General features: G+C 35.5%; 1 protein-coding gene across 8 annotated transcripts; it reads left to right on the top strand.

The window, feature by feature from the left end:
- Window positions 1-159: 159 nt before the first annotated feature.
- Herc4 (HECT and RLD domain containing E3 ubiquitin ligase 4) lies at window positions 160-23,342 on the top strand. Of its 8 annotated transcripts, none has more exons than XM_028171422.2 (21): window positions 162-459; window positions 888-1,059; window positions 1,888-2,124; window positions 2,263-2,419; window positions 4,745-4,853; window positions 4,946-5,077; window positions 5,874-6,056; window positions 7,615-7,638; window positions 7,972-8,046; window positions 8,992-9,162; window positions 9,915-10,094; window positions 11,219-11,353; window positions 11,968-12,129; window positions 12,831-13,007; window positions 14,814-15,080; window positions 15,663-15,840; window positions 16,929-17,107; window positions 18,249-18,440; window positions 19,319-19,461; window positions 20,078-20,186; window positions 21,123-23,342. In XM_028171422.2, the coding sequence occupies exons 1-21, from the start codon at window positions 394-396 to the stop codon at window positions 21,273-21,275; spliced, it is 3,201 nt and encodes a 1,066-aa protein (XP_028027223.2). In that variant the 5' UTR covers window positions 162-393; the 3' UTR covers window positions 21,276-23,342. The 8 variants fall into 8 exon arrangements, with proteins under 8 accessions (XP_028027228.2, XP_028027223.2, XP_028027222.2 ...); XM_028171421.2 differs by having other exon boundaries at window positions 8,971-9,162; XM_028171424.2 differs by lacking the exon at window positions 7,615-7,638.
- Window positions 23,343-23,757: the final 415 nt, after the last annotated feature.

Genomic DNA, 23,757 nt, shown 5'->3' with positions numbered 1-23,757 from the left:
TCCAGTACGCGGTCGCCACTCGAGAACTTTCTGGCCCTTTGCTTAGCCGACATCATTTCAGTCTTTGTTTCAAAAAATTATGTTTTATATTACTTCTTGGCTTTTTCTAACATGAAAAAAAACTAAGTGACACTTGACGAAATTGACAAATGACTTTTTCATTTTGATGACAATTTTCCAGGCTGATGAAGACGACGTTGAAAGATTGTTCTCGATTTTTAAAAATGTATTCCTACTGCCTTTTGCAATCTCAAAAATGAAATTTTATGTGTAGAATTCTGAGGTGAACTATAAATATATAAATTTACCTCCATTCCTTCAGACTGAATGACAAAGTATAGGTTATAACAAGTTAATTCAAGCTATTGAAAAAAATTGCAAAATTACAAGAAAATGTTTTGTTGGGGCAATGCAACTCATCATGAACTGTGCATCGACGGTTCACAAATAACTGATTTGGTTAGTAGTTATTGTTACTAGTAAAGTAAATGAATTGTTTATTCGAACAACTTACGGGATGATAATTTGAACCGCATCTCTAATTGTTGCTATCAAATGTTTTGATTACAAATAATACTGTGTAGCCTTTTGTTATGTTTACCGATTAATGGCTATTATACATGAAATGGCTATAAATAGTACATTTGTATAAAATCTGTTGTTGCTCTTTGTAATCTGTTATCTAAATTATTTCATGTTTATAAAAATTGGTTAAAAATGTAAGGCATTGTATTCATTTTAAATTATAGTAGGTATTATGTATTCAAACCCTAAATGAAACCCTCAGGTTGTCTCAGAAATCCATTGATGCAAAAAAATCCTATAATATTTTAATTGCATAGCTTAGTGAACATACTAACAACTTGATTAATACAATTTTGCATCAGGTTATCAAGCCCACATTATCAAAATGGAAAGAAAGTGATCACATACAAGCAGTAGCAGCTGGCGAATTCCATAGCTTATACCTCTCAAACAGTGGTCATTTATATTCATGTGGAAATAATGATGTGGGTCAGTTAGGACGTCAAACTGAATCTGACAATGGAAAGAATCCAGGTAACATTAAAAATAATGCTATTTTGCTTAAAAAATATATTTTGTATTTTTTTAAATTTATCAACTTTAAACATTATTTAAAATACTAAGACTTGTTTACCAGCTTCAATTTTATGAATCCTAATATTCTAAATACTTCACCAGAAAAGACTGCAATTCAGCAGATGCTGCCACCATATTGTAAACAGCCATTTTAAATTTAAAATTACTAATTTCAAAATAATCATTAAAGATACATGGGATCGTCATGCTGCCTTATGCCTGCATCTTTTTGTACATATTAAAAAAGTTAATATTTAACTAATTGTATTTTCATTTTAATTTAGGGAAATAAGATAAATATAGGCATTATAATTGAATTATACTTTGAGTTTGTTAAAATTAAGAGTTAAATTAAGTAAAATTAAGTAATTAAATAATAAAAAAATAAGTAGTAAAATTAAGAGTTAAAATTCATATATTATTATGAGGTCTCTCTATATATTTCTTAGTTAAATTTTGTTAACTATTTTTATCATGCAACTAGTGTGATCCTTTTGTTTTGTAATTTTTTACCAAACATAAAGTATGAAATATCAAAATTGAGGAATAAAGCTGCAACAGCAATACTGCGAAATATACATTCTAATCTTCATAATTAGGATATCAGGTGGTGGCCAATCTATATAATCTTTAGAGCATAGAATTAATCATAAAAATCTTTTGTCATTCCAATTGTCTGTGTATTTGAGAACATCTTGTGTACACGCAAAATAATCTCATTTACATACTGAAAATGTTGTTTCGAATTTGTGGATAGTTGTTGTTTGATATTTTAAACATTTTTAGCTTTAGTGGAAACATTTAAAGACTGCACAATATCGACAATAGCATGTGGCCTTCAACATTCTTTAGCTATAGATGAATGGGGGCAGCCTTTCAGTTGGGGCTCTGACAGTATGGGGCAACTTGGCAATAACCTTGGCGCTCATGCTCAGGACAAACCTAAATTTGTCAAAGGGTTAGCAACCAAAAATGTAATACAAGTAGCTTGTGGAGCCTATCATTCTGTGGCATTAACAAACAGTAAGTATTAAATAGATTTATGTTTCTTTGTATTTAACTTATTTGACCTTTGTAAAGTAAAAAATATATTTCACAGTAATATTTAATATAAAAAATTGGGATAGCTAAATATCTGGTTTAATTTTTGAATATTTTTAGGTGGTGATCTCTACTCATGGGGTGCAAATAGTTATGGACAATGTGGTTTAGGAACTATATCAAACAAGGAAATGTCACCTCAACATATTGCATCATTAATTGGTGTACCTATTGCTTTAATAGCATGTGGCAATAACCATACATTTGTGCTATCAAAGTAAGACTAGTGAATTAATTAATTTATTTTTGCATTATTTTATACAAGAAGCCCGAATTACACTTGTTAGAAATATGGGTTACAATGCACTTTTATATAATTACTAGGCATTTTAAAATCGGCATCTCTGCATTGTGTAATTATAATCGGAAATCAATTTGTGTAAAAAAAAGTCATCCATTCTTTCTTTTTTCTTATGGGTTCTTTTTCTTACCTTAACTCTTCTACTAATTTAACATTTTGAATATTAAATGTATTACTACCCAGTTGCGTTTAGTATAATTTATTTATTTTATAATATTTTAGAACCAACATTGGTTTCAAATCACTATTCATGTGGTTAGATAAAATATTTTCTGTCTGTAGAATCGATTGTATATGTCTGAATTGTGATATTTATTATATTTGACGTATATAATGCTAACTATAGCTCCTTTTTTTTCGGTTTGGGGGCCGAACCTCTTACGAGGTCCCTGCGCTTAGCGGGCGCGCGGAGTATGTGAGACTTGACGATCTGCAGGTTTTGGGAGCAGACCGCAGGCCCAAAGAATTTTAGGGCCCTACCGCATTAAACGACTCTCCTGCACTCTTACACCCGACGTCTGATTTCCGTCCGGGGTCAGAACCCGGTCAGAGTGGGGGGGTTCCCGCGGTCAACACTACAACCAGACACGCGGCGCCACCCCGAGGACGCCCGACTGACGGGTCGTCGAGGCGATAGTCGACGACCAACGACGCCGGTCTCCACGGTACCACGGTGCCGCTGGTGTCCCCGGATACCCCGCTGGGCCAGAACCAGTCTGCCGGGTCGGAACGTAATACACCGCCGACCGGGATGCTAACTATAGCTACCTTAACTATACTTATCTCACTTCTGAGCTATGTATATTTGTTGTTCTTGAGAATCATCACGAACAGTTCGTGCGTAAGCTTGACGACTTTCAGCTACCTGAACTAGACGGATTTTGAAAAGGCTACAGACCATACATACCATAGACACATCCATCCATATGCTTTTGCAAGTTTTACAAATAACCAGAGAAGTAAAACCTGCCGCGTTGCTTAGCATCTGTGGATTACGAAAAAGCCTCGCATTCGATTTCTCAATCTGTATTATAATGCAGTCTCGTCAACAGTGCCAAGTTGATCACCGTTACATCGAAGTGTTGAAGTGTTTCCGATTATAGGACCGGACTTCGGACCCACCCTTCTGCAGCGTGGCGTAGGGCAAGGAGATGTTATTTCTCTCAAATGGTTCGCTAATGCTTTAGAGGATGTTTTCAAAGTTCCGGACTGGAAAGGCTAGGCATCAACGGCGAGTATTTAACTCACCTTCGTTTTCCCGACGATACGTGATTATAGCCGAGATTTTGGAGGACCTCAATAAAATGCTCAATGACCTCAATAGGGCTTCTGTCCGTGTAGGCCTTAGTGGACATGGGCAAAATAATGTCTAATGCCGATGTAGTGCCCACTCCAGCAAAAAGCGAAGCTGTACACGAGTACGTCTACTTGGGACAAATTGTCCAACTAGGTAGTAGGTCCAGCTTTGAGAAAGAGATCAATCGTCGAATCAAACTATGATGGGCAGCACTTGGGAAGCTGTGAAAATCTTCTCATTCCAAATACCGTAGTGTCTCAGACGATATTCTATGACCAATTTGTGTTGCCAGTGAGCCGTGGTCAATAGGCTTTATCAGGAAACTCAAAATCACTCAAAGAGTAATGGAGAGGCTGTACTCGAAGCTTCTCTGCGAAATCGAATCGCAGATTCGCAGAAGAGCCACGTTAACTGACATAGCCCAAACGAATGCAAGATTGAAGTGGCAATGGGCAGGGCACATCGCTCATACAATAAGATGGTCGCTACTGCCGAAAAGTTCTCGTGTTCCGAACGCGTACTGGAAAGTGTAGCGTTGGTAGGCCTCCCATGATGTGGAACGACGACCTGCTAAAAGTCATGGGAATCCGCTGGATTAGTTATTATGGCGAACTTTAGCAAAGGTCTGCGTCCAGCACTAGACTTACGTGGGCTGAAAAAAATTATATAATATTCACATTTACAACTAAAATTTGTTTCGGTTACACTAGCTGCTTTTCAACTCTCAAACCTATTTAAAAATGTGGGACAGCCGTTTTTCAAAGCAATCAAGACTATGATACCTTGTGTTTAAGCCCACCTTGACTCACATGATATAACATTGATTGGCCCGGTAGCCAGATAGAAGATGTACCTAAGTAATACAAAAATAAGCTAATAATTCCAAGAAGATAAACTAAAACCAAAAGAACTATAGTATGGTGATACATATATTTGTCTCATAGATCAGGTGCGGTTTTTGGATGGGGTAAAAACACTCATGGACAACTGGGTCTTCAAGACGTTGAAAACAAATGCTATCCCACTCACCTAAAAACATTGAGAAATGTGAAGGTATGTTAAGTAATACTACTATGTAACAAATGTATGTTGTTAATGAGTTTCAGGTATAAATTAATAAAAAGATTTTTAAATAAATATTGTAGGTATGTCACATAGCGTGTGGTGAAGATTTCACTGTTTTCTTGACATTGGACGGTGGTGTGTTCACATGTGGAACTGGTGAATATGGGCAGACTGGACATGGAACGACTAGAGATGAGCTTGTTCCAAGAAAGGTACTATTTAAATTTTCGGTGTATATTTTTTTACAAGACCTACTCTTACGTAAAAATTAAAATGAAATGGCCATATTATATGAACAAAAGATGTAAAATGGTTTATACAAACAATAAAAACGTTAAAAACGTTTCGAGAACTGTTTCTCAGAGAGTTGGCAGAGTCATCTAATTGATAATATTTATTTATATATATTTTTATATGTATATATTTATATATAGGTATTTATTTAAGTACGAGTATTTGTATCTATAAATATTATGTATGTTATATTTACTCAATATGTTTAAGTAATATCACTATCACACTATACCTACCAAGGTTCATCTCTGCAGCCCCCTAAGGTAGACTGTCAGAGTATGCCTATGGCATTAAGTCCGCCTTTATACTTTCTAGTATATTTTATATCTATATATGAAAAATATAAATAAAACAAATATAAATATAATAAATATAACTAAATATAAAATAAATAAATATAAAAAACATAAATGAATTGCTGTTCGTTAGTCTCGCTAAAACTCGAGAACGGCCCGACCGATTTGCCTAATTTTGGTCTTGAATTATTTGTGGAAGTCCAGAGAAGGTTTAAAAGGTAGATAACTATGTAAATGCTCGGAATTAAATAAAAATAACAATTTTGTTTTTCCTTAGATGTGTCCCCCGTCGGGCGGATTCCTTTTGTTTGTTTTAAGTTTATTTTATGCAAAAGCTTAGGTATTTTATTTATCGATTGAGGCACTACGAAGTCTGCCGGGTCAGCTAGTAAAGTTATAAATAAATAAATAAAAACAGATTGTCGAGCTGATGGGCAGTACAGTGACGCAGATAGCGTGCGGACGACGGCACTTGCTGTGTCGCGTCGGCGAGCGAATCCTGGCTTGCGGTTACGGAGCGCGAGGTCAACTAGGCTGTCCGCACATGGCGTTCGCGCTGGTCCCGACACCTGTACCGTTCACACCCAACGACGAATCTCCGGTAAGTCGAGAATTAATAAGCCTTAACCGTAAAGGTTTCATCAATGAGTTTGAACTTCGATACATTTTTCGCAAGGCGAATCAATAAATGTTCCGCTTGCTTTTGGTATTAAATGAAATGCCTTTTTAGTTACTCGTATATCGCCCGAAATAAATAAATAAATAAATATTTATGTTTTGGTTTTTTTTAATCCGTTCTGCCAAAAGTAACTTCCGCACGCGATTTTATTACGCTGTTTCATGTTATTGCGATAAATCGAGAGGTAAGTCTCGGTCCTTTTGGGTTTGTCGCAAAAAATAGTTTGTTTTTTGTTTTTCTGGGTCTTTATGAATTAAATACCGAGCCGCTTGAAGCCTTTGGTGTGAAACGCTTAGCAATGTGAATATAGTTCTGCAAAAAAAAAATAGAGAAGAAACACGAATGTTTGATTATAATAAATTTAATCATAAAACAAAAGCGCATGTTAAACAATATTTCCCGTGCTCTAAAAACACAAAATAGAAACGATAGCTATCGTCAGTGTTCTAAGAGAGCAAAAGATACATCTGTATACCACTCGCGCATACGGAAGTATTGTAATGTAATGTTTTAAAACAGGGTGCATTGAAGCCTTTCTCGGTAACAATGTCAAATTTTCTAGACCAGGGATTCCCAAACTATTTTGGGGAAGAGACCCATTTTCCAAAATAATAAACTGATACCTCAGAACCCCATAGACAAATTAAATAACTTAAAAACTCTTACACATTATTTTTTTCTCATCAATATAAAATCATTACTAATAGAATGACTTGGCGCTTGATCAAGTTATCGGTCGATGTCGACCCTTTTGGAAATCGCTGGTCTATACGATAAAAATGGTTATACCTAACTTAATGACACTAAAAAAGTAAAGCTCTTAGAATTGGTTTACTAATAGGTTTTGCTTTGCACGAAATGTAATATGGTATTCAAAATTATGGGCCCTAGATAATGTTACAATTCAGCTAGCGTTAGAAAAGTTTCCGATTGTGTGGCATAGACAATGTGATTTCGTCTTTGATTTCTACCGCGAAGAAGCGATATGTCCTAGTTTGCTAGGTGATAATACAATAGAGACTTCGACTTCATGTGTCAAGCCGCCGGCATTGAAATAGTGATGTTATGGATTCCTTAACAATTTAGCATCATGTACGAGGCAGGTTTTCATATCATATATCCAATAAAAAATCTAGGACTCCTCGAACGTAGGTACTTAATGCAACTATAAAGCTTGAGAACGCATTATAGATTTCTTAACAGATAGGCCGTGCGTTGGTTTGCCTATCTAGACGATAGCAAAATTGAACAATTTGCAATGTTTTAGAAAATTCTAAGGGCCCAAAAGACGCGCGGAATTTAAATTGGCTTCTACTACCTATGATATTGCGGGGGACACTAAATATTATGATAATATCGTTGTTAACATGTTGAGTATATCTTCTGTTCGTCTTAAGTCAGCAGCTTTAGAAAAGTCTTCTTCACATTCCGTTTAATACCAATGTCAAATAAATCACTATAAAAAATGTTTTCATTATAGACCGAACCCATGGATCAGAATAAGGTGATTAATTTACGATCATAACTTTTATTACGCATTTCCTCTAGTTATTAACGTATTGTAGCTTCCATAGTTTTTGTCACACATATTGTTGCTTGGACCAGCGAATTTAGCTTTTAGCTCATGAAATTGGTTTGTCGAAATTTCTGACTCAACATTGCTTCAGTGAAAATGTTTTAAGCACGTTTATAAGTTGATACGTATGTATATATTTTTTGTTTTGTTGCTTGCAGATAAATTATCTATAATATGTTTTGTTGTGCACTCTTCAAATTATCCCGTATTGTTAAATTTATTGTTTTGGTATGAAACTAACCGAGAACTATCCTCCTTTAGCCAAAGAAGAAAGCAAAGGTGGAGGGTTCATCGACATTCGGTCGTTCGGGCAACGTGGGCACTTCTAAACAAAATGTTGAGTCAATTATATTATTATAAACTATAAAAATGAGCCATATGTCATAATACACCTTTTTCTCTTTATTTTACCCAAACTATATAGTCGCTTTTAGTAGTGTTAACCTATATAGCATTTATTTGTCTTAGTTTTAACTTTTGTCTTGCGTATTCGAAGATAATATAAATGTGTCATATTTACAACGGGGCCAGTGTTTCAAATGTAAAAGTTCCGTGACTTAAGTTTTAGTGGCCTTGCGCAGTTGAAACTGTTCTTTCGAGTGATGCTCAGTGTAGCAGTTCTAAATAGAGTCCTTCTGTTGAAATTAGGTCGTGCTTCACGCAGTCTCACTGTAGATTCTATACAGTATTGTACAAACATGATAACCATTTCATAGCACCCATTCAGTCAAGCCACCCGCTCCTTCCGCCTGTGTTGTGATAGTTTAAATCGATTATTTGAAACTGAAATTATCACCATTTTTCGCATTTGCACTATACACTAATAAATATTCTTAGCATGATTCATAGTCTGATGTTTATAATTGTGAGAGGAAACAATTCATTACAGGTAGGTCGTAACCTCAGCTTTTATATATTCACAAAAAAATGGCTATCGATAATTTTGCTGAAGCACGTAACAGTTCCCAAATAGAAACTAATTCTCACCGAAGTTTGGTGACTTTGGTTTCGCTGCTTAGTGAATAATTATACTACTATCCGAGTTTTGTATTTTTCACATTAATATACTAAACATTTTAATTAACTAAATAAATAACTAATTTAAAAAAAATAACACTATTAAAATCATATTAATATAGTGTGTAAAACACAAAGACCCTCTTTTATCAGATGGTTGAGGTGCATCAAAATAAAGTTAACATTTTGTGACTGGCAACATCGAAATAAAAGTGATCGATTCAACACGTAATTAATTCGCAGTTTTCACCTGAAATCTTCAAGGGTCCGATTAAAGTGTTCGCTGGAGGTGACCACAGCTTCGTGGTATTGAAAGGCGACAAGTCCGGGCCGGTCGACTACCGCACTCCGGACCACAGGAAGCAAATACTCACGCTCACTCTACCGAAGCTAGCCGCGTGTCAAGTCTTCAAAGATAAAGATTTCGTTAATCAGGTACTTGAACTATAAAAAAATTGACTGATTAATAACCCTCTATAGTAAAGTTGCGGTCGTGACTCGATAATTTTTAGGCGTCAGCGGTAATTTGTGCTTAGTGTGAGTTTTTAATACTCAAATTTGTATGGAGTTGGAAAGTTTGAATACGTTTGCCGCTAGGGGCGCTGTTCCAACTGTATACGAATTCGAGTTAACTTTTACGCTATCGAGAACGTTAAAAAACTCGCACTAAACACACTGTTCTACGAGCAATGTGTCTTGCCCACTGCTGGGTCGATCATGGCATTTTGTAGGGAATACCTACTAACTATTGTTACATGAACTCTTGTGACTTAAAAATAATGTTCTTATACTTTAAATTATGAATAATACAAATATTTATTATTTTCCTCATGAAGCTGTTGGAAGCTATTTCTCAGAGGCATACAGTCTTATATAGCACTAGTTATAAATTTATGGTAGTTAATAGGTTGGGCCGATGTAAATCTTATATTAAATGTCATAACGAACAATCTCTTTAGCAATGATATTGCTATGTTACTATTTCACAGATGTACCTACCTATAACACAAAAAACTAAGTAAAACCTTTAAAAAAACCTACCTCATTTTTTCGCAGGACAACCCCTATAGGTGTTGTATATACGTTTGCCTTTTTTACAGTCGCCTTAAAATTTCATTGAAATTCAAATCAGAACGACGCTAAAGAAGTATTCACTCTAAAACGCGTACAACTCACGCTTATTACAGGATTTAATGGCGTACTTAGAGACGGTGTTCGGTTCGCTAGCGTGTGTGAACGCGTCCTTCCTGCTGCCGAGCAACGGACACTACTGTTGCAACACCAAAATGCCGGGCGTCGACCTTAGCAAAGCCGAGGAGGCGTTCTCGTTGATCAGCCGATTCGAAAACACGTCCATCAAGGAACTAGTGAGTGGGTCTCTTCTCATTCTGAATTACACATTAAAAAAATTATGTATTAAGAACTTGTCAGATAAGCTTACTAAGGCCACGTTCAAATTACAAGCGTTCAACGCTCGATGAACCCACGCTAAATTTTTGTTCACATGACACGCGCTTGTCAAGCGTCGAGTCGAATGCGCGTTGCCGCGGCCGCCAAGATTAGTAGAGTTCTTACATTTGTCAAAGATGGACGTAGAAACAGTTTTAACGGTGATTTTATACCTACAGCAGAAACGACTACAGTAACAATACTTGAGACCTTAGAACTTATATCTCAAGGTGGGTGGCGCATTTACGATTTAGATGTCTATGGGCTCCAGTAACCACTTAACACCAGGTGGGCTGTGAGCTCGTCCACCCTTCTAAGCAATAATAAAAAATTAAAAAAAAACGACGCTACAGAAGACGGAGATATTGGGTTCACCCAATTTTGTCACACAGGCTGACGACTGAAAGCCAGTACATAATTTTGTATCCTAAATTGAGGCAATTCGGATCAAATTTTTTAACTACTTAAAAATGTCCATCAAGTCATTTGATGACTTACTGGCTCTCATAAACGATGAACTGATGAACCCTAAATGTGTCTATCCGCGTCGAAATCCGCGTCGCGTCTAATCGCGCGCTCAACTGAACGGTAACATAGACGTTCAACGTTTATTAAAACGCGCGTTAGCATGTGTACGGCCCGAATAAAATGTGTGTGATAACGCGCGTTAAGCGCTTGTCATGTGAACGTGCCCTAAGAAACATCTGAGAATCGATTAAAGGAAAGACTTCCAATCTCACTCCTTGCGTCGATAATCCTCAATCAGCATTGAGGATTATCATATGTATACTTATGTATGTTACATATGTATGTTCGCTTTCTTTGTATAGTCCACACTCCTTCTATTAGCCGGCTTAATGGATAACCACTACGCGTCAGAAATGAGCAGGATTAGTGCGGAATCACAACATGCTCCACCGCCAGTAAATACGCAAATATAAGCTGCGTATTAGTCGTAAAGTATATTATTCGAGCGTCTTACCTATCAGGCCATGGATTAAACATTAGGCACCGTCTGACAAAACTATAATCTGTTTTTCAGATATTCAATCATTTAACGGATAATATAATTAAGAAAATGAAGCCCTCTCCACCGGATGCTGAAGCTCTAAGAATGTTTCTAATATTACCGCTATATCACGAGATGAGAAATCCCAGACGCCATACCCAGCTACAGGTAAGATAAATATTTTCAGTACTAATTATAATAATTTCCAATGCTTAAATATATATATTTATATTCGACTACAAGTAATAATAGTAACAACAAAATCTGTATTGCGTAGAGGATTCGAACCCCGGAATAGTCGCGTCGCTCGATAAAAGCGTACCTGTCGTCTTTATTATTTAAACCATAACCACATAGAAATACAAATAAATCTATTTTTAGTAAATTTTTTTGCTAACTACTATAGTATATTTTTTTTTTATCTAATATTTAAAAAAAAAAAGACATGCTCGCTGAGTTTCTTGCCAGTTCTTCTCAAGACAGAGGCTAGTTTGTGGAATTGGCGGTAGTTCTTTTTGACGTTCAACAAGTATGTACTTTCATTTATGTTGAATAATTTTTTTTTGATTTGATTTGAGTAACCTCGAGTGGTTATGCTAGATTCGCATAACGAGATAAATCTACAAACATTAACTTCAAATCAATTTTGATATCAATGAATGTAAATATCACTCTGGAACTTAGGCGTGTGCTGGCGATACATATATTTCTTGTTTCTTAAATAAAATCAATTGGATACATTTGTATAACGATGACACATGATTGTATTTTAATATTTTTAGGGTCCCTTTGCTGAAGCCTTCAACAACTTGTCTACTCATCCTCAAAAAATAGTCAACTTATGGTGGGAGGCGCAGACGACGGAGTACTTTGAGATGCTCGTAGATATTTTCAAAAGCGTCGTTGTATACGAACTTATGCAGCCTGTAGTTAGATCAACTAAGGTAAAAGCGAAGTGGTATTTTTTTGTATTAATTTTTTGCCCACATTGTATCAATGATGTCGTGTAGGAACGCATGATTGCTTCGTAACGAGGTAACTGTGATACATTCAAAGTATGTCGAACTAGATATTAACTCAAGTCCGTCAAACGAGGCTTGTGGTGAGTGCTTAACGGTAGGCAGCGACTTGGCTCTGCCCCTGGTATTGCTGACGGTAACCACTCACCATCAGGTGGGCCGTATGCTCGTCCACCTACAAGGCCAATAAAAACAAACCCCACAATTTATAAGTATATATATTAAATACAAACCGTGGTGAATTACATATAAAATTAAATACAAATTTAATAACATATTGCACATACAGAGCTATAATGTCACTTATGCGATTCTTGTTAAAACTGAACTGAGTTCGTGAAAATCCATTTTTTAATAGTTATTAATGAGATGCTTGCTTATAATAATAACGTTTAAAGTTGTAGTTTAAATATTATTTTATTTCTTTAGTCGAGAAGAACTATATAATTGTATTAAGATGTTTAATTTTTAACGCTTCTTCTGAAAAATTACATAATTTGCATAAGTGATGTCATAGCACCGTATGTGCGATATAATTAGGTCATAATCAATCAAAATACAATTACTGCCGATAATTATTCAACATATATAAACAGGAAAGAGAGTAAGGTGTGATATATTTACAGAAAGTGCAATTCAAACACAGCACCGTACAGATATTGAACACGTTGTCGTCGCTGAACAAGATCAACTTCACGAACCCGAAGCTACCTAAAATACCGGCCGAATGTTTCTACATAGAGGACTTGTGTGATCACGTTGACATCGCTTCTGATTACATTAACTGGTTGTCGGACCAAACTGTAAGTGATTCTTTGTTTATTATCGTTTAATTTTAATATTATTGGGATAGATAGGCAGAGACGGTCATGTGTCACTCCCTAAATATCAAAACATGAATGCTGTATGCCTCACAATACGGAGCCTATTATTGTGCCTTACGTGCTGACTAAACCACGCTAATGACCAGAAATAATTATAATCAAAAAAGAATTATAATTATTTCTCTTTACTGGTGGTAGGACCTCTTGTGAGTCTGCGCAGGTAGGTACCACCATCCTGCCTATTTCTGCCGTGAAGCAGTAATGCGTTTTGGTTTAAAGGTGGGGCAGCCGTCGTAACTATACTTGAGACCTTAGAACTTATATCTCAAGGTGGGTAGCGCATTTACGATGTAGATATCTATGGGCTCCAGTAACCACTTAACACCAGGTAGGGCTGTGAGGTCGTCCACCCATCTAAGCAATAAAAAAAAAAAAAAAAATGATACTATGGAACCAAGGGGAAAGGACAATGCCCATTTTCTATGGGCGTTTAGGCCCCTAAAAAAAGTTGTCGCGTCATGATGGTTTTAACTTAATTTGATAGACAAAGAAATATCGTTTCATATTCAGAAAACTATTTTTATATTCTCACCCAGGTTTAAGAGAAATCTGTTTTTTTCTGCAGCTAAAATTAAGTTGTTAATTGTTTTTTTCGAAATCAATAATCGCTTTCATCATTTTCTACAGTATTAAATAAGTTAATTGTGGTTAATGTTGCTAGAAATAAGCCCTTACGTACATTTTATTTTTATTATATCCTCATAATAATAATAAAATGAATTGAAAATCCGGAAGCCGACAACAATATTGTTGTTTTTGTTTTTAAATTCGCCAATAAGCAGGCAAAGAGTGTAGCCTATACAGCCTAGTCTGTCGTAGTCATATTTTTTTATGTCAATAAAAAGCCAGTGTTTTATTGCTTTTTGGGAGGTTTGACGTCAACTCGATGAATAGCTCATTGAGTGAGCATGAATTTCCGCAGACCTTTTATTTTCAAAAAAAAAAACAGTCACCGCTATGTTAGCCACAGTTTTATTCCAATGCATCAATAATCGTGAACAACGATTATTGACGTTTAATACACAAAACAACGCCCAATTTATATATACATCACAATAAACTATTAAAAAAACATTAAAATAAAACTTCAAGTGACGCTTCACTCGGATTGCTGCCAAAACTCTCTGATCATATATAATAAGAATAGAGTAATGGTAGGCTATTGAGATTTTTACTAATGGAATCATTAATATCTAAAAATATTAAATAAAATAACTCATGGTTTTAAGTAATAATTAGTATTACAATATATAAATATTGAATTAAACAAAAATAAACTAAAAAGTCTGAATTATAACCATTAGTATTTTTTTTTTAATTTGTTGTTCAAGTCACAGACAACTCTTTCGTTTGGCAGCATATAGGTTTACTATAAGGCTGTATGGGCTAAGCCCTTTGCCTATTGGCGAATTTAAAAACTATGGCACTAAGTTTTGGGATGTTATCAAATAAGTAATTTATTTTTTTGTAAAACAATGCCAGGGCGAAAGGAATGTTGATACATAAACTAAACAACGTAAAAAAATAAGGCATAGTTTTTCAAGTATAAATAGTTTTGACATAAAGTTGGCCCACTTTTGGGCATTGTCCTTTAGATGAAAGCCCCCAAATATAAACGCTTTCAAAAAACAAAATTATAATCCAAATTCGTATTGATTCGTCAAATGGAGTAAAATATAATTGAATTCATTGTAATTTTGCTAAACGTTAAAAAAACATTTTTAGTCTACCCAGACGCACATGTGCAACTACGCTTTCCTGTTCGACGTCCAATGCAAGTCGTTGCTGCTGAAGATCGATCAGCAACTACAAATGCAGATCGCCATAAGCAGGGCCACCACGCAAATCTTCACGAGGCTCTTCATGGATCCCACCTACGAGTATCAGAGGGATCAGTTCCTCAACCTGACCGTCTCGAGGAACCATATCGTCAGGGACACCATGCTGCAGATAAGCAACCATGATACTTCACAACTGAAGAAACCGCTCAGAGTAAGTTTTGAAAATTCAATGAACGTGTCGTTGTGTCTATTTTTAACAGAATTACTTATAACGAAAAACTGATGACAGTTAATTAATGAATTGCTAATTTATAAGGCTCCATACAGTGGTTCTTCAATACTGAGGTGGTTAATAACTATGTTAATATTGTTCACAACCGACCTCTGGGGCGGTAGTCGTCATAGAACACAAGACAGGTGCCTGAATCTCGCTAACTATATTTCCAAGATTAGTTTGTATATATACAACTTTCGAACAATAACAATCCGGTCTTCCCCCCTGGCTCAGTCCGTGCTCACCCGCCTATCCTGGTGAAACTGGAAATTTCCCAAAATAAATCAGATATCAACATAAAGTAACGCCAATTAATTTTATGCATATTTTATAGTGCTTACCGTGATTTTTTTTTATTGCCTTTGTAAGCAGACGAGCACACGGCCCACCTGATGGTGAGTGGTTACCGTCGCCCATAGACTTAAGCAATGCCAGGGGCAGAGCCAAGCCGCTGCCTACCGCTTCTCTTTTAATTTTTCATTCAAGTATATTAGGTGCTGACTGGCTTCATTGTCACAGGTCGAGTTTATTGGCGAAGAAGCGGAAGACGCCGGTGGCGTTAAAAAAGAATTCTTCATGCTGCTGCTCAAGGAAATATTTGATCCCGTATACGGTATGTTCAAGCAATCTGAGGAGACGAACATGATTTGGTTTTCAAATAATCCATTCGAAGATGACGTCATGTACTATGTGATTGGTAAGTAACATGAAGTGAAAAAAACGGTGCGCGTGCAACTTGGTGCACGTGAATGAAGTGAAACTTCTTTTTCGATGTGTAGTATTGTGGTTTTCTTCATTTTTCATCCTTAAATCGGATTGTTCTTGTAATAGGGAATGCTGTGTATAAGAGATGCGACATCTTCAATATTTATATTATATATATTTTAAATTACATATAGATAGAACAATAAATATATATTTATTAAATACTTCATTAAAATATTGGACGTTACTCGTTGCTAACGCTCGCGCTGGCCTGTAACACGCCACTTCGATAAAGCGGCACGACACGAGAACCCTCTCATCGTGGCCGCCGGTAACTACATTCCCGATCCTGCGGAAAGAATGGAAAGCACTCGACGTCGCCCAAAACACGTCATCTCGAATCCTCCCGATCCGCTAACGGTGCTTCTAGGTACCTCAAGCACCGGTCACCGTTTTCGTCGAACCCGTCACTTGCGACGAAGGGCTCGACGAGTAAATTAACCCTCAGACGCAGCCCCTGAGTTTCTCGCCGGATCTTCTCAGTGGGTCGCGTTTCCGATCCGGTGCTAGATTCTGCGAAGCACGGCTCTTGCTAGGGTTCGTGTTAGCAACGTCGTCAGGTTTGAGCCCCGTGAGCTCACCTACTAGTTAAGGTTCCGCTGATATAGCCTCTTAAAGCTATCAGCTTAGGTAGGAAAAAAAAGGCCTGTAACAGGTATACTACGCGCATGCGTTTGAGTGCTACGCATTCACTCTCGCTCTGTCTCTTTCTATTCCCCCTTCCCGGGAGCGTTGAACGTTTATCGCAACCTTGTCGCATTAGAAGTTTCACTTCTATAAAACGCTATACCAGTTCGTCGTCAAAACTTTATTTTAAAATCTATTAATTTTCATATTAATGCCCGCCTACGACTTTGACACTTTACGAAGCTGGGTACCGAAATTACCATATTAGTTTTGCTTATGTCTATTTAAATGTATAATTAATATAAACAGTAAGTTTTGGAAGGCGACACTCGCCCGACAGCCGGCGCCCGAGGTCCGTGTCCGCAATTGTACCAACATTAAATTTGATTTCAGGGGCGATTTACGGACTTGCCATATACAATTCGATTATTATATACGTTCCGTTCCCGTTAGTTTTGTATAAGAAAATTCTCGGCGAATCTGTTATGATGGACGATTTGTCAGATTTGTATCCAACGTTAGCCAATAGTTTGAAAAGTTTATTGGAATATACAGATGATGACGTAGAGGAGGTAAGTACGTCAAGATTATCCTTCTCGCTCTTATCTCACAGAAAATTTAAATTGAGACAACATTGTGTCCGTATTGTAGTTTAATGCAATGGGTGGCTGCTTGACACAACCCACTTTAGGAATGATAATAATGGTAATTGGCTAATAACAAAATTAATAAGTATAAAGTCATCAGAAGATAAAGCTATATCATAACTAAGGACACAGACATAGTACTGATGTCTTGGGTATCTAGATTGTGTACGGTTTGTTATTTTAGTAATACGAATGTAGTATCCTATGTCTGACACAAAAACAACTTCTGTACTAATTATAGTTGCTATTAGAGTGGTCGGGTTAGAGTAAACATGAGAAACAAAATGTCAAGACGAATGAGCCAATCCATTGTCAACAATGGCAAGACAATGACGAATATCAATAGCAGTTTAACAATAGAGTGTTAAAAGTAATCAGAAAAGTTTCATAAATAGATGTGTTTCTTGTAATCAACTGTTTTCCTCGTTTCAAGAATTTTTTTATTTACCTATTTAATAGATTAATTTACTAAATTTGGCAAATCTTCATTCTTTATTACTTTAATCCACTACCAGAAATAACGAATATAATAATTTATAAAAAAAAAACAGCGTAAAATTAATGATAACGGCCGAGATCTTATACAAAACTTTGATATAACTGTCCTAATACAGAAAATTAATATATTTTGTGGCCTTACTTGTTTCTACCCATTTGCGCGTCGTTTATCTTACATTAAAATTTATTAGTGTTCTACTATTTTTTGTTGGTAAAGTCGTTATGGACACTTCAGGGAAAATTGGGTACAGTCGTTACTGACACTTAGGGAAAATTGGGTACAGTCTTTCAAACTGAAACGCATGATTGCTTTACTATGGATACAAGAAGGTAGTATGTGCTTACATCTTGGCCTACCAAGAAGTAAGAAGAGTGAGGGAATAAACGGCTCAGTCTGGAATTGGGTGAAGGCTACAAACCTAGTGGTTTAGAAACTATTCCATACCCTTGTATCTGGTTAATAGCTGCATGGACTGAAGAACTACTGATCTTTAAACGAATTTACCTAAAAAATGTTCGTCCCGATTTGAAATGGTGTTTCCTTTATAGAAATCCATTGCTATTGTAGGTGTTCGGACTGTGTTTCGCTGTGAACACTGAAGTGTTTGATCAAATACAAGTGAATCCACTGAAAGAGGACGGAGAGAATATACCTGTGACTCGCGAAAATAAAGCTGAATACGTTGAGTTGTACGTGGACTTTTTGCTCAATAAATCTGTGGAGAATCAATTTAAAGCTTTCAATCAAGGTTTCCAGAAGGTAAAAAAAAATTAAAAAAAATATCTGCTTTATCCTATATGTATATCTATATTTATATACATAATATGTTGATGATATTTTTATTGCTTAGATAGGACGAGCTTATGTTGGACTTGATGTTAAGTGGTTAATGAAATCCGTAGACACGGACAGCGTAAATGGCGTCCCAGACTTTGAGACATGAGTTTTAAGGGCTCAGTTTTTACAGTACAAAAGTTGCCCCACCCTTCTATAGTGCTTAGCTATTTGATATTTATTACATGATCATTCGCCATGAAAGTCAATCGTGAACATTTGTCAAGCTCGTACTTCATTAGAATGCCTGCGGCATTCGAACACCGGTGCATTGATAGATACGAACGCACCGGACGTCTTATCTTTCAGGCCACGGCGACTTCAAATTTATCAATAATTGATATCCATGTGTTCCCTAACCTCGTAACCCCGAGCGGCCCGCGGGCTTGTCACGCACCTATGCAACAACAAAATAACCGTGCAGCCTACGCGCCTTAGGAGTTAAACTATCAGAAGTATTCTATCTCATTCTTTCGCACCCTAAATCCTATAGAAGCATATTATGTTTGTCTCTTCCTAGTGTCGCATTTAGAGTTCATTTCCGTTTCATCCGGTACCAAATCATTACGGTGCTAAAGAAGGAACAGAACTACAACTATTTTTAGGGTTTAGTTTCGTATTTTAATTACGTCCGATTCGCCAACACCCTAGCTAATGTAATTTTCAATTCAAAAACATTAAAAGAAACTGCACCTAATTATTTGGTGTGTTGTTGTATCATTAAATGTATTATTAATTTAATGCAGTAAGCGACACGTGAGCTAAATTATTGTATAGGGAGTTTCACTTGTCTATAATTTCAGGTGTGCGGGGGTAGAATAATAAAGCTGTTCAGATCTCACGAATTGATGTCCGTTGTGATCGGAAACGAGGAGTACGACTGGGAAATGTTTCAGAACAATTGTGAATACAAGAACGGATACTCGGAAACTGATCAACAAATCAGGTAACTAATAATTGATAATGCCGAAGGAAGACAAGAAAAATTGGACTCTAAAATAAACTTATAAAGGTGTTAATTTGATAAGAATAAATGATAAATACGTTTTATTGACTTTATATCTTTCTACCGTCTGTTGGCTATATTCCTCTGAGAATACGTATGAGTTAAGTGTTCACGGGTTGTGACGAAATATTTCCTCACACATAAACTGCTTCGGCATTAGATGTGACTGCATAAATATATTTTAGTAAAGTTCAAAAATATATTTTAAGCAATTTCTATGTTGTAAGTAAAATATTAAAATAATAAGTAAATCAATAAAGTATACTTTCAATTGTATTCTCTGGGCAACAGGTCAAATTTTGTCTGTATTTCTAACATTTTTGTGTACAATAAACAAAAACAAAATTACTTGTCGCTCACGTTATGTGAACTCGCAATAAAAAAAACAGGCAAACCTGTGCTTCTCGCTAAATTGTTTATTCGATTGAATTATTACAAGGTACATTAAAATAATAATTTCATAAACATTTTTAATATTATTGGGTCCATGTTTACCTTTCCCTTTCCCTTTAAATTTGCACTATCACTTGTATTAACGATTATTTCAAACATTTAGATGGTTCTGGGAAACGTTCCACGAGCTGCCGCTAGAAGATAAGAAGAAATTTTTGCTTTTCTTAACCGGCAGCGATCGTGTTCCGATACAAGGAATGAGGGACATTAAAGTAAGTTGGCAGCATTATTATGTTTTGTTAATTTACTGTGTTATTGATAAGTAACAAGTCTGAGTTTTATTAACCGATTTTACTACACGCAATCCGTAAAAATGTTCTATGTTATTTTATCTTATAATATACCTTTAAACGAGCAGTTCTTGTATAAATATAATCTGAATCTCGGAAACGGCTCCAAGATTTTCCTAAAATTTAGTCTATAGGAAATTTCGGGGCGATAAATCGATCTAGCTACGATTTATTTTCAGAAAATATTGTTTTATTCGTGTTTTCAATAATCAACTTTTTGACTCTTCCCGACATCTATTGGCGAATAATAATACTATTTTTCATAATTGAGAGCAACTAACTGCTTTAAAGACACAATAACACTTGAGCTATTTCAGCAGATGGCGTTGTTAAGCCACCTGAAGCCAATGAGTGTTTGGTTTAAGGTTAGAGCAAGAAAATGAATTGTTTATTTATATTATTTGTGTCTTTTTAACTCACGTGTTCACTTAAAAATGCTTAAACGATCTTGGAATATTTCATCATTTTATCAATACCTAATTCGTATTTAAATATAAATTCTAAAAAATACAATTTACCAAAAAAATATATAAAAATACCGAGCAAAGCTCGGTCATCGTCTAGTAAATATTTAAATTTAATGTTAAATGTTATGGTCGCGAAGGACTGCACCCGGCTTCCGTCGGAACCGGTTGGTGAACGACTGGTATTCCTATTCACGTTCAGTTTTAAATACATGCGTTATATTCGTTATTACTTGATAAGGTGTTCGTTCGTATTCACTTCACCCGGTAGATGTATTCGCGTAGGATCGACTAACCGTTGTGTTGTGAGTGTAGAAGGTATATAAAAATTTTCGATCTCTACAAGATCATTTCGTCACAATAACAGCACTCTTGATAAATTTATATTTTACAGATACGAATTCAACCAGTGGCAGACGACAGGTTCTTCCCGGTGGCCCACACGTGCTTCAATCTTCTGGATCTCCCGCGTTACAAAACTAAAGAGAGGCTCAAGTATTATCTTCTGCAGGCCATTCAGCAGACGCAGGGCTTCTCGCTGGTCTGAGAAATAATATTCGTTTTCTAGTCGTTTTAAATCATTCGTTATTGACATTTTTTTTAAAATGGAATCATGAAATCATTGGTCGGTCAAATCGATAATCAATATAATTAATCGTGCAGGGTCAACTTCGAACGTCCCTTGTCTCTTTGAATAAACGGGTGGTTTCAATTGATTTCGTCCACAAGTTAAATTTTATGTAATCTTTGTTTTCATGGATCCATTACAATAACGATCAAATCGAAATATTGTCATTATTTCATTTTAAATGGAATCTTGACACATATATTTCACCAGTAAATATTCGAATTTGATATAAAGGAAGTGAGGAGTTTACTTTGTTTGGGAAAAAAACGATTGCTCACCCTCAATCATTCCTAATAGAAAGGTTTTCGTTTTATTTTATTTTAATTCTAGATAATTCTAGTGAATGTCAAAAGCGCTCTTGTTATTTGCACGTTTTTCGAATCAATGAAAATACTTATTTTTATTTTTAAAACCTATTATGCGTGCGTTTTTTTTCTAAATTAACTAATAAAACTAAATCACTCAATAGATTTAAAAAATGCTACAAATATGAGTAATGTTTCTTCAATCAATGAATATAATTGATTTCTATAATTATATTACGTTCGCGGTAATACACTATTATGGGCTTCTCTCTGTTTTAATTTTATGAGAACAAAGGAACAGTCTCCAAATATTCTCAAAATGTTAAGGTGTGTCCATATGCACACGTAATCACAGAGTAACCACTGTATCGGCATTCGATGCCAATCGATAAGCCAACAGTGGAAGGCTATATATAAGCTGTCCCTAAATAATTGAGAAAAGAAAAATTAAAACTGCCTAACTGAGGATGTCTTTCACATCCATAATTTAGTGCCTACCAAAAACAAAAAATCACGTTCACCTATTTAAATGCATTATAATTGCTTCACTTAGAATTATTTCGTAACGGCTATTTAAAAATTTTTGAAGCGACATCTACGACGTTTATAAGAAATTGAACAACAATAAACACAAATTCAGAATTAAAGAAACTTTAAACCTAGTTTATTAATATAATAAAAATTAAACAGGTTAAAATTCAATTAACTAGAGCTTAATTTAAAATACGTGTACTAATCCACCGCATTTAAGAGATAATTAGGTTTTAGACTATTTTTTTTTTAGTCACAGCGTGCACGCATCCTAATTTTTCTCATCCACAATTCAAATAGTTCAAACGGTCTCTATTACTATAGTAAAATTTTCCGCGAACGTACTATAAACAATATTGAAGGTTTTTTTTATATCTGTCTATTTTATAATACAATATTGAAATCATCATAATATTATGATTACTTTTCAAATTATTTTATTACGATTACTTCCAAATTAGGTTATTATTGAAAATAATAATGACAATGAATGCATCGTACACGTGCAAAGGTAACCTCTGTGATACAAAGGCACGTCTCTAATTCGGGTCGTAAAGAATTGCACTCGAAAACAAAACATTAGCACTCACTTAAAGGATTACTTTGATCTTCAAATATAATTTGTTTGTACCCAATAAGGATTAGTAAACAATTTTAAGTAACGAAAGATCTGCTAACGCGCAAGGTCAACGACCTCGTGTTGAGAATTCCGTGTTGTACGCTTTCCATTGCACGCCCTGGAAATGTTAAATCACAAACGCGATGGGTGTTTTGCTTCGTTAATATTGACTGAAAATATAATCGCTAATATTGGTTTTGGTTTCAAGAAGTAGCTCATTTATTTCTGTATCTATAAATATAAAGCCGAATTTATTTATTTATCTTATAAAAAATAAGAGTGGGTAGCTGTTGTTAGCGTTTTGAGTTCTGAGTGCGGTTCCGTGCGCCCCGTATGTTTAAGGGCCTGCTTGTAATGTTGTTACACTGATTCGTTATAAATTGTACATAAAAAATGGCGGTAATTAGCTTGGCTAGATCGGTGTTGTTTTTATAGCATTTACGTGTTTACCTCGGCCTAGTTGTAGCTATGGCGCAGTTTGTACATTATGTATATGTATAAATAAAAATAAAATATTTTCGTAATTAGAAATTTGTTTTATTTCATCGATTCCGATTATAAGTATTAAATAATTACAGGCTATGTGATGAGTATTGCGTTGTGGTTTCAGGTTAATGATAATATGCAAATCCTTTAACAAATTTTTTGTCATAATTTGGCATTGTGATGACTCTTTTTATTACAACTATAGGCAGACGAGTATATGGTCCACTTGATTGTGAGTGTGGTTACTGTAGCGTACAAAACCCGCGGCCTACCGCTGAGGACAATGTTATGATGTCGAAATAATGTGAAAATAAACTATCAAAGATGCCGAAAGCCTCTATATTATTATCTATTACTTTTGATTGAAAGGTTTAAATGTCTATAGGTGTTCATCCTGTTTCGTATATTTGGATATTAAACAAGAGGAAATGCTGAAATAAATAAAAAATGGGCGTGACGG

This window comes from Bombyx mandarina, chromosome 09 (assembly GCF_030267445.1).
Source record: "Bombyx mandarina strain Sakado chromosome 09, ASM3026744v2".
In the NCBI taxonomy this organism is placed as follows: domain Eukaryota; kingdom Metazoa; phylum Arthropoda; class Insecta; order Lepidoptera; family Bombycidae; genus Bombyx; species Bombyx mandarina.
This window is presented reverse-complemented; position numbering and strand designations above follow the sequence as displayed.